This window comes from Atractosteus spatula, chromosome 21 (genome assembly GCF_055471065.1).
Source record: "Atractosteus spatula isolate fAtrSpa1 chromosome 21, fAtrSpa1.hap1, whole genome shotgun sequence".
NCBI classification, from domain to species: domain Eukaryota; kingdom Metazoa; phylum Chordata; class Actinopteri; order Semionotiformes; family Lepisosteidae; genus Atractosteus; species Atractosteus spatula.
The window spans coordinates 15,268,689-15,281,315 of NC_142726.1; the positions used below are offsets into that span (position 1 = coordinate 15,268,689).

Sequence of the window (12,627 nt, forward strand, 5' to 3'; positions counted from 1 at the left end):
AGCAGGAGGTAGAGGAGTGGGCTGGAGCAGCTCGGGCAGCCTGGCCAGCAGTGGTGTTTTATGGCTGAAACGGGAGGGTCAGTTAAGAGAAACACGGTGGGTCAAAAGAGCAAAACTATTTTTTTCCCCCCTCCGACCATTGTCAAATGAATTAAATAGAGCTTGCGCTCGGATGCACAGGCGAGAAGCCTAAACAACTGCTCTATGGAGACTCCAATGGGCTCCCTTTGTAGCTCTTTTACAATGAGTTATTTAAGCCAGGCAGAGGCTCCTGTCCTGTGTCTTCCCTCTTGTATACAACTTCACTACACATTAGCGCAAACAAAAGCTTCTGCGCTTAAATAGTAACCATGCGATGGGGTTATGCATGTGACCCTGCTCCGGAGTGGTGCTTTTGTGCTTTGTGGAGCAGCTCCCGATGTTAAAAAAACAAGTAACTCCGCTGCTCAAGAAGCAGGAGACAATTGGAAACAATCCGACAAGCATGTTCTACAGATGCTGGAGTCTCAGCGCTGTATGACCTCAAGAGACCCAATATGCTTTAGTAATGAAACATGATATATTAGGACCCTTGGACACTATAAACATCCAACGCCAAAATTAACATGCACTTTTTCTTCCCCTGAGCGCATGAGAATTAACACTCACTCACTCTTCAAAAAAAAGGTGTACGCTCAACCTCCTGGGCAACATAAGGAGAAGGACATTCATAAACATATAAATGATTAAAAGATGCGTTCCCTGCAGTTCTTACATAAATAAAAAGGTAATTTATTAGATTTAACATGACCCTCTTATTACACACAAACCAGGATTAATGAGGGCTATATCGGTGCTCTCCCTGTGGACTGTGTGAATCTAACTACGAGACTAAGTTCAACACTGTAGTCTTAAATGTTGCGCATTAAACTTTTAGTACATTGCTTTTGAAGGGGAAAAAAAGGAAGCAAAAATCAACTCTGCTACCTTGTGAAACGACACAAGCAAGGTAAGAAAAATAAACAGTGCTCAGTTTAGAAGCCTGGGTAATATTTTATAAAACCACAGCTTTCTTGGCTGTTTGATCTTCCCACAGTCAATATGAGCCGCGCTAAACTCCACCACAAATAAAAGAAATCCAACAATGTCTATGAAAGCAGCCCCCCCCCCAGAAAAAAAAAACCTCCAATCAGCACCCTGGATAATAAAAGAAAAGTTTGTTTTTGCCACATGGGCCAGTAGCTGGCGTGAAATGAATAGACCACCACAGAATCTGCCACAAAAGGGAATGACTCCAGAAAAACGCTATCCAGCTGATGTCCCAGGCCACAGCTTAAAAAGAAAACAGTGCTGCAGAGGAAAAGGGTCCCTCTGTGGAAGACAGCGCGCAGGGCTGTGAGGGGAGGTGGGCAGCGGGCTTCGAGACACGACACACACTCCAGTGGCAGACCACTGTGGCGCACCAGGGCTGATGGTGCCCAGAGGGACACTGTGTGCGTGGGCGTCTCTCTCTGTGGGATTAAAGGACCTATGAAGGACACAGTGCTCTGCTTCTTGAACACTGGAAGCACTTTAGTTTGCCTGCTGTTTAAACATCAAACCCACTTTATGTTTCTTTTTGTTTGAGGCGGGAGCAGGGGGAAGGGGGGACAATTATTTTTAAAACAGACACACATAACTGGATTTAAGCAAAGGGAACTGGAACAAAAGAGTGTCTCGTGTTTTACATGGCCTTGTCCTACTCTCCATATGGCACAGCCCACCATACTTTGGGGAAAAAAACAGCACTGAAAACTAACAGCTCATTTCCAACACACAGCCCATCTAATTAATACAAGGCAACATCCACTTGCTAACAGCAGGTGAATGGTCACAATCATCCAACCCCCACCTTTCTGGGCCTGTAAAACTCCAGGAAGCTCTTCTGACCTGCAGGTTACACTTGAAAAATTAAAACGCCGTTACTTGAAAATGTCCCTTTGCAACATCTAAGACATCTAAGAACAAAGTAGTATTATTTATGGAAATGAAAACCTGTGCATCACTCAAATGGAAATGCAGAAGGGGTGGAGTTAGAATGGGCTACTGATGGCTCCACAATTCAAACACGCCGTTAAAACAGATGGAAAACAATCAAAAAGTTTGGCAAAGACTTTTCATTTTCTCTTTAATTTAAATTAAGGGAGCCTGTCTTGCGTCTTTGATAGGAATGCTGCTTCTGTATCATCATCTGACCTACGGCTAGGTCTTCAACAGCCAACATTTCCTCCTCCTGACTCTTCCTGCCTGGTTTTCAGCTTGCTGGTCTTCAGGTTGCTGATAACAATTATCTGCCCTGTGTGCTGAGCCAGCAGGGGAGAGCTGGGGCAGATTAGATTAGCTCAATGGACGGGCCAAGGGACTGCACTGGCATGGAGAGACACAGGCCGGCTTGTCTGTTTGGTTCCTGCAGACTGGAAACAAAGCATTTTGCTTCGATTCGCACCCTTCATCCCAGACTTCAAGTATACTATAAAGCACAAGTATGAGTATTCCTTCATTCAGCCTCAAAGGCTTGGAAAGCCGTTCCACGTGTCAAGAAGAAAAAAAATGCAGCGCCATTAAAAAGGCAAGATTTAAAGATCACATTGTGCTATAAAAAAACAGCAAAGCAATCTCTTAATGCCTGAGGAATTTTTATATATATGACAATCGCATTTCTCTTTTAATATAAGTCAACATATTTCCTCATTCACGATGTCTGTGAAAAACAAAAGTAAACAAAACACCAAAGGCCTTGAGAAGCTGTACAGCAGTTAGGCTGCCTCCCAGTGTACCCATAACGCCAACAGCACACACTTCGTGACTCATCACTGCAATCGACTTTCTCTTTCTTCCAGTAGGAAATACGGATCGCTTTAAGATAACATTTGAAAGCCTCTCTCCCCCCACCATCCAAATTATCAGCAACATCTTTTGATAATTCCTTTTTGTGATTTCTCGGGCAAATCAAACGATTTTCCACTCAGGATCTTCCATTCTCCTGCAGTTAGTTCTGAACTTAGGCTTTCGATGCACTTAGTTAACCTTTTAAAAGATGTTTCTGAAATCTCAAATGCAAAACCAGTTTTGTTCTTCTGTTAAAGCACTATTAAATTAGCATGACGCTTACATACTGTGTTTTCAACCAATTACAGTTGGTTTACAGGGATCTAATAATTGCATACTAAGTATGTGATAATGAATACTGTCGGCAGTAAAAGGTGTGCTCTCAGAAGGGAAATTACAGTAGTTCCCAGTAACAAATGTCTTTTGCTTTCTCCCCTCTAACCAGCTCAGTAGTGGCACGGTGTTGGAGTCTGAAAAGTGATCAATCTGTGCGCACTTGTAATTCTTTTTGCCTCTTTAATGGATGTTATCGGTCTCTTCAGAAGACTTATCTTGCGGATCATGGTAACAAAGCAGCACAAACCAAAGATCATTTAAGCTGTGCCCCTTTTTGTACCTAAGAAATAAGGATACAAAATTCGAGACACTTTACGTCGCAGCTCAAAACCAGTACCGACACAAATTTTGAAGCAACTTCTACAGCGTTGCAATTGTGACCCTTTATTTTGTTCTAATAATAAATCATTACTTGCATTTGCATACTGCGTTTCATCCCAAAGTGCTTCACCATCCAACACTGAAGCACAGCCCCCACCTGGGTGACACACAGCTGCTCCACTGCACAGCAGAACAGGAAGAGAAGTGAGAAATGTGCTTCACCAATGGAATTAAGGGGGAACTATAGACAGGCCATACTGTGCAAGCACTGAGAGGGATTCATGTAGGAACCCAAGCGCGACACAGTGGTGTGTCTTTAAATGTTTTATCACTCTATGTTGAATTCCAAGATTCATAGACTCCTGTACTCTACACAACTGATTTAAATTTAGAAGTGGTACAGAGAGATATAAGCATATTCATTAAAACACTGTAAGAACCTCTGCTACACCTTACTCATGTTTAAATTTGCAATTTGTAATTAAGAACATAGCCACTGTGTCCCAAATAACAAACAAAACAAGAATTTACTCTGAGCTTGCAAAAGTTTGTTCATTTCCTTGATTTAACTGCAATTAAAATGTTCATTCATTTACATGGAAAAGGTACTTTACACTTTCTCCTCCTATCCTAGCTCAGTGGTGGCTCAATCAGCTGAAAAAAAAGTGTCTCTGTGGACTTAACGAGTCAAGTAATGTGGAACCTGATGAAATTCAGGGAATACAAGATATAATTATCTAAACTCACTGATAATGCATTCACTAGCTGAATACCCTGAAATGAGGGAAAATAATGCATGCTGAATTACTCATCAGTATGCATACCTTTGTAAAATATCTCCCTAGTTTAATTTTTCAAAAACTTAATTAAAAACTTCTACATGTTAAAAAAAAACGTTTTAGCAATATGATAAAAAAACTTTACAGGGCTAAAAACTAATAAAAAAACATTGATGCAGGCACAGAGAAAATTAGAGTACAAGAAAAATGAGCAAAAGCCTCCATGAGCACTGTCAGCAGTGGACAAGCCCGCCAGTCCAGAGCTGTCCAACCACAGTGGACACACCGGCCAGTATGGAGCTGTCTGATGACACTGGGCACGCCTGCTGCCGGACAGCTGTCCGATGACACTGGACACACCCACTTGCAGCAGCAGAGCCATCAAGTGACACTTGGACACACCTGTCCATACTCTCTGTTGCGCCACTACAGAGGGACACTCTCCGACAAGCTGTAAGAATCGCAACAGTTGACCTTCGCCCCTCAGAGTGTTGTTTACTTTGCTCTGGGCAGCAATAATCCCTCCTGCAACAGGGAAGGGTTAAAAATGGAAAGTCTCCTCCTTTGCTTTGCTTTGATGCTCCTGTAGATATTGTCACTGAATGTATCCTCTGTAGAATTCCATTCAATACCTCTGTCTTAAGATACAAAGCTGCAGGCTGTAGTAGCTTTAGGAAACATAAGTGCTCTTTTTTTCTGAAGCGCTGTATCTGTGCGTGAAATTCTCTAAAGGGGTTTAAGTATTTACCCAGAACACTATCAGGCAGTTCCTAAAATTCTGCTTATCCTGTTGAATAAGTACTTCAAAGAGAATTGCAAATACCTTTTGCCCGCTACTTCTGGTACATTTTTCTCTTTCTTTTCATTTTACACTTTAAACATGAACAGCTCCGTAATGTAAAATTTATTATCAGCGACCATAGTTCCTCTTAAAATGAATAATAACAATAATCTTATACTAATTTATATCTCATGCACAATAGCCTAAATAAGGCACAACACCTGAACTAATATGGAGCCAGAGGTAAACAGAGTGCTGCGATAATTAACCTGGGATTAAACCTTTCCCCCATGTTCCAAGATAAGAAAAAACAGGTTTTGGTATCAAGCCTCTGCTACAGTACAAAATTACAATAAAGGATAAATGATTTTATACTACAGCAGATTTTTCCCCTCAAACACACAGCTCTCAGATATGCAGTTACTGTATAATTATAAGCCAAAATGCTCTTTAAATAATTTACTGCATAATTCACACTTGCTGTGGTTTATCTAGTATGCACATGTGCATGAAAAATGAAATAATATATACGGCATGCAAATGAAATCAAAACATTCAAACAAATTGTTTCGTAGACACACTATATTATTCTCCAGCTTTTTTTTCCTATGACCCCATTTAAGACTCTTGCATTTTATTTAAACTCGAAAAGCATCCGTGCTTTCATGAAAAAAAATCCCCACCCCTCCAAAGAAAAATTAATCCGAAGCACAAGACAGAACAATAAAATTCATAAATGTTTTACAAACACGTTAAATAAGTGGATAGGCATTAATTGGCTCAGATGACCTTAAAATAATTATATACACAGTGCAACTCTAAACTCCAATGAAACTGATACACTTTAATAATTAGATTCTTGGCTCTGACCCACTGAAGTCAATAAAGGTTATTAAGGCCAATTGCTGTCTAAATACATTACAGCCAGAGTAAACTATCTGTCAGAGGCAGAGTATTTCATCGCCAATATGATAATTCATTCCCTGTACTGGGGGTTTTCAAGTCCCGCCTGTGTCTGTGCGCTGCAATACAAAACCAGAATGGATCTGCTTAACCTTTTCAGGTTTCGATCAAACTGGCTCACACTGCAATAACATTTACATTGACCCCCAGCTTTGTCAATAACCTAATCAGTTATCGATGCTCACCACACTAGGTAGTTTATAATTGTGCCGCACTGTCTGAAACAAATTGAAATTGTGACAGAAGTTTCCTATTAACGTCATGGATGAGCAGGAAAAACAGTACTCATTCCATTGTTTTTTGGTGTGAAGTGTAGCCTTAATGGAATTTAAAGAGATCTACGAGTGCATAAAAATGCTAAATGATACACAAGAAGTAACAAGGTCGTTTCCTGCTTTATAAATCCTGAAGTTTTCAAATATTGAAATGATATGATAAGACATAAAGGCTATTTCTGCGCGATTTATTTTCGAGTAGCTTTAAAGAAAGCCATCGCGCTCTTCTCTCAAACATAAGACACGTGGAACTATCTGATTTTTTGGAGTGATAACACTGAACTGTGGCAGAAGCAAGGGAACAGACACGAGTCTAAGACTGTGGTGATTCAATGAAAAATCGCAATTTATCAGCTGAGTGGGGAAAGTTTTGAAAATCCAAAGTGGATGCTTTATTGCAGCCAAGTCTGCACGTGGGGGAACACTCCCTGTGATTTCTTTCCCCTGTAAGCCTGACAAAAGACAGTACTGTATTTAAAATATTCTGCATAAGCTAGACTTTCTCCCCCTTTTTTTTTTGTCAGCTCTGCTAGAGCTATTCATTGTTCGTAGTTTAAATAAATGTCAGTTTTGTAAGGCTTGCATGATACCAGACCCTAGGAGACAGAATCTCTATCCACAGCATCTGGGAGCAGCTTCCCCTAGCCTCTCTCTCACATCACAGGAGACTCCTGCCTTTATGCTCTCTTCCTTTTACCCCCAAAGCCAAGCATGTACACTTCCTTTCAAATGGAAACGAAAATTTCAAATTCGCTCAACGCTTATCTTGATGTCGCGCCCGATAAAATGCCTCAATCCCTCTTTCGCCTCTCTCCCCCCCCCCAAAAAAAAATACAAACATTTGAATAACCTTCGTGGGTTTTTTTTCTTCTTTTGGCCTCCGTCTCCTCACTATATGTTTCTATTTAACGGCTCATCAATTCATAAGGTAATAGTTTTGAAAGAAACAACTATTGGATGTTTTATCAGGATGTCATTCAAATGGAAGGTTCAGCATTTACATCACAACAGTGTGCAGTGCAGGAGGTGCCCCCTGGGGAGGCCAGTGGTAGCAATAAACTCCAGAATTAGAATATACTTAATAAAAGAGGCTTATATTTGACTTGAATTTAAAGGACAAATAATCCCCATATCAAGATCACATTATAGTCCTTTTATGAAAAAATTATAATAAGAAGAATAAAGTCAGGTGTCTTTTTTCCTCTTTTTTAACATTTACATTTTCATGTTAGTCATGTGTGACTCGTTGTTAAAATCAGAAGGAGCAGTTTATTTTTTTTATTAAAGATGGGCTAATTATAACGCGAGTCGTTGGTTTTTTTTTTAAAGAGACTGCATGGAAGAATGAAACGTAACTGATGTCCTGAATAAAACGATGTCAGCTTCTGAAAAGAAAACGCCCCTCTGTTGAAACAGGCTCTCCCAAAAAATCTGAGAATCCTGGTGGAATATACACAGAATTTCCATTTAGTAATTTGTTCTGGGCAAGGAGATCCAATTGAATCTAATTGAAAGACCTAAATGTCGTCAGCTTTGTTTTGCTGATGCTAAGTAGCAAAATATGTTCTAGTTTTCTCCAGTGTTTGACCATAATTATATCACAGACTAAATCATTTTTTTAAAGAAGTCAGTGGTGTGATGTGATAAAAAGGGTGTATAAAAAAATTCAACATTAAACTTAAATTGCATAAGGGATTTGCTTTGAGAAGCAGCAATAATCTTGCAATATAATGGCATCAAGATGGTTACTGTTAAAGCAATCCGTTTAACTGTAGTGACCAGTCTGTTTTTACTCCATTAAGAGATCGCTCTGAAGGAAACATCACAAGTTTGTAGTTTAAATTTATTGTGCATAAGGTGATTTTAAATGTAATTAATGACAATATATAGGAATTAAGGGATGTTGGCAAAAGCAAGAAAATCAACTAATAACACCCACAACAAAAGTACTAAAATGTACACATTGTATTGCTAAATACTCTAATTATTCTTTGGTGTTGGAACTGGAACTGAGCTTTGACTGAACCCCTTTTCAAGCTTTATGTATATAAACACAGCCACTTTTCCTTGAGATGAGCAAAAATAACTTCACTATTAGGAACATTACACTAAATCATTCGTGCTTCTTACATAAACAAAAAAAAAATTGGAAACTAAATTGGAAAGCATTATTATTATCAGTAGTTACAGCTATAATTCACCCATAGAAACTGCTAAAAAGTATGGCAGTATTTGTGCAGTAGCTCTATTTATTACCGTTAAGAATTATTACAAAATGTTACACATGTGGTGTTTGGACAGCCTGTTTTTAAACAGTTTTTAACACAGTGTATATCTGCATTAAAGTAGCACATTATTGTACAGAGCTGAAAAGCACCGCATGTTCCTGAAGTGGAAAACTTTTACTCTAGTCTAGCTAAAACTGACTCGCATAATTTAAACAGAGGAAATAGGCCTCATATCACTTTGGTTTCAGTTTTCTCATCTCTACACTAACACCAGCACTCATAATGTCATTTAACTGCTGCAACACCACCTTTGCAGACTGATCTAGTAAGATCTCAGAAGCTCAACAAGACTGCCCTGGTCACTACTGGGATGGGAAACCTTAAAGCACAGAGAGCTGGTATAAATGGTGTGGGTGGACTATTACTATTAAACCCAATTTTCAGACCAGTGTCCAAGTATGGTAGCTGGGCATACTGTGCTGTAGGAGAGATCATCCTTCAGACAAGAAGCCACAAGAAGCCCTGACCACTTGGTCATTAAAGATCCCAAGGCACCTTTTGTTGAGTAAGAGTGTTAACTGCACTGTCCTAGTTGAATCCACTTTGGGCTTACAGCTAATTAAATTCCCCTGCTATTGTAGTGGTACTGCTGGTGCAGAATGTTTGATGCATGTCTGTCTGGTGGGTGGTGTTCTTCAAAACTGCTTTGGGATTGTTCAGAATAGTAACTACTAAATAAATGCAATAAGTATTCTACTTATTAAGATGTTCCACTTGATCCTTAGAATGACACCTGTGCAAAGGTAAAGCTGTAAATGAATTTGTACAGTTTCAATATGGGAAGCAAGTACCTTAAGTACCATGCACATTGTCACCTACTGTACATAACACAATACATTGCACGCTCTACATTCAGGAAAGCACAGGAAACAAGATTAGTGCTCCTGTGCTGCAGTGTGAATTCACAGCCATGTCCTGACAGCAATGCTGATACAAGACTGCCCCCTGCTGCTTTTTTTCCCCTAGCGCTGGACAGCAGGCACTCACATCAGTGAGAAGGCTGGTTCTTATTGAACCGTTAGGAGTAAAATGAGGGGAATCACACTCAGAATAAGAGCACCTTTAAAGACGCTCATCTTCCACAGCTGAAAGAGTAAGAACAGCAATCACGCAAGGTTTTTAAGATAGTTAGTGTACCCACTGGTGATTAATAATGTTGCTGTCGTCATGCTGGCTTCCTAGTCAACAGCACGGATCTTTCCAAAGGAATGCTCCAGATTCCTATCCTACCTATTACATCCTGTGAGCCTCATTTCTGAATGACTAGCACATCTGACAGTGGAATCATGAACGCAGAGCCAAAAACATACAGGAAGAGAGACCAAATCACAAGACCTAATAACACCTACAGCTAAACAGAGTGAAGTACTACTGTAAAATGACATCTGGAGTCTGAAGCACATAAAGCAGACCATACTTGCAGTTCTTACCTCAGCTACCTTAACAAACGTGAATAACTTTTATTATTTCAGACAGCCCCATGCCATCATTACTTTCAAAGGATGAATAAGAAGAAGAAGCATATAGTATTAGTATCTGTAACATACTCTCTTACAAAGTTACAAGTGTACCTCACATTCTTTCACAAAAAGGAAAGAAGGGGAATTTATAAGCGCGTCTATATATCTACACACAAGCTCAGCTATCAAATCAAGCCAAGACAATTCTGACATGCTAGGTAATGCTGGGAAAACATTCGCTCTCAATTAGCGCCGCTAGCTGTCATCTGCAATAGCCGAAACAAATGGTAACGAACGTGCTAAATGGAATCGCAAAGCTCCTATCAGGAACGGAAGCAGCTTCCGACTGTTCAAAAGCTTCAGGTTCCTGACAACCATCATCCGGTGGAAACCAGATCCTGTGGCGGCACCCTGCTCTAATTAGTCACACACGGCACTGTCACAGTGAGCACGGCCAGGCCCAGGAGAACACTACCATGGGCTTTCCTCTGTACTTCCATCTCTCTTTTCATTTTCCCTACCACACTACATATACAGCACACAATGGTTATTACTAACGCTAGGAACTGCTGTTAACCTCCTCTTATTACTAGAAATCCAGTCATGTGTGATATGGGCTCCGACGCCTACAATAGTGAGTCAAGTCAAAATGTCTTTACCCTTTTTATGCGATCAGAAATCTATATATACAAAAAGACACTATTTCAAAATTTCCATCTATACCGCTGCCCAAAACCCTATTGTGCCACTTCTTGATGATTCAGGTTATATCTCTGCAATCAAAGCCCTCTTAGACCAGAGTGATCAAGTCTGGTCCCCCACCAGTCCCTTCGTGAACTAAAGACTTCACTGGACTCAGAGAAAGGCAACAAAGCTAATCTCTGGACCAAGCAGCCCGAGCTGTGAGGCCAGGTTGAACTGTATGCCATCTTCTCCATCTCCAGCACAGACAGGTGAGGAGGTGTTGGGCTGGAGGTTAAGCAATCCTAAGCGCAGAGGAAGTTATTATTATGTACAATGTCTGTACACACAGGGGGACCAGAGGCTCAGAGTCAAGCTAAGTGAAAACAGGTGGAGAAGAGGCGGTAGGAAGCACATCTCGGTAATGACAAATGCCTGGAAATGCACACACTGGACACATGTGGGAAAACATGACAAAGCAGCAGTAAGATAGCGAGCAACACGGCAATGTAGACCGCACAGCCCCTTCTGTGCCCTTGAGTCTGCCAATGGGCGACCAGCCCCCACAAAGGCAAGCTCTTACCATGATCTCCATCTTTCGCCAGGCCTCCTCCAACTGCTCCATGGGTTCGCGCCACCAGCTGCAGAATTTTTCGTAGCGCCTTCCCTGAAACCAGTACTGGCGCAGCCACTGGAACTCCACCTGGAAACAGGAGCAGCATGTTAATGTCAGGTACTGGGCTCAGCGGGCACATGGGGGACTGCACTTACATGCAGGAAAGCGCAGCAGCCAGTCCCTATTCCTCTGCGAACGACTGGGCCAGACACCTTTTCAAAGATGCTGACAACTTTGCAAGAATGCATTTATCCCTTTGTAGCAACGGCTCTAGACAGCAAGTGTGCGTTTTCCATGCAAGGATTGCAAAAAAAAAACAATCTGTAAAATAATGATACCTGCGTACTGGGGGTAAGATTTACAATCGATAGGAGGAGGTTCTAGAAACGGTACACACAAAAGCAAGAAACGCAATCCAGACAGCTCTGGACAGGCCCAGTGGGCTAGTCACTTGGAAACAAGACTGAGGTTCTGTATCACACGGTCATAAATAACCTCAAAGAGTATACCCTAGAACAGAGGAGGGAGAAATAAATAAATAAGCCCCGAGAAAACTTCAGTCCACCAGACAATCATTGTGTCAGACTTGTCTTTTTCATTGCGTTGATATGAACTGCTGTTAGCTGCCGTTTCGGGGGCTGTATTTGCTGCCAGTACTCCTGCTTAACCAAAGGTTTTCTATTCCCACAGCTGACAGACCCTCATCTTCCAAGAGAAACAGTTTTTTTTTCCTTATTTCCGCCCCTCATCTCTCCTCCATCACCAACAAACATGCAGCTCTGTTCAGGCAAAACAACCACTTCATCTGTTTACAGTGTGAGAAAAGACAAAAAAAAGGCATGTTGACAATCAAAATATACAAGCAGTTACAGCTTTCTGGACCGAAAAGAGCCAAAAGGGAAATTTTATTTCAGATGACCAGCTGTCTTGGGTTAATGTCACCTCTCCAAGACAGTAATTCCAGCTTTTGTTTTCATCCTATCAAGGAAGCTCTGCAGCACGTCCACTTAGGATATCCTGCTGTTTATAGGGGGAACAGACAGCAGTGGGGTCTGCTTCTGAGGGTGCAGCTCCCCTCAATAAAAGCAGATTAAAACAGGAACCCCACCCCACTCACAGCAATGTAACTGTTTTCAGAAGCAATATCAATAAATAGACTAAATGCAAGTGTAAACAAAACCTCACCACACTATGTGTCAGCAAAATCCTTCTCTTTATGATCTCTACTCGAATGACTCAAAATCCAGAGTTCCTGAGGATTCAGGACCTCACAATCACAT

The 12,627-nt window shown here is 41.0% G+C and overlaps 1 protein-coding gene across 1 annotated transcript in view; it reads right to left on the reverse strand.

Annotated features, from left to right (window-relative positions):
* Positions 1-12,627, reverse strand: part of fto (FTO alpha-ketoglutarate dependent dioxygenase) — a 117,471-nt gene that overhangs the window by 67,906 nt on the left and 36,938 nt on the right. Inside the window, exon 7 of the mRNA XM_088938804.1 lies at positions 11,315-11,434. Coding sequence (XP_088794930.1) covers positions 11,315-11,434 — 120 coding nt within the window. The remainder of the gene's footprint in view (positions 1-11,314; positions 11,435-12,627) is intronic.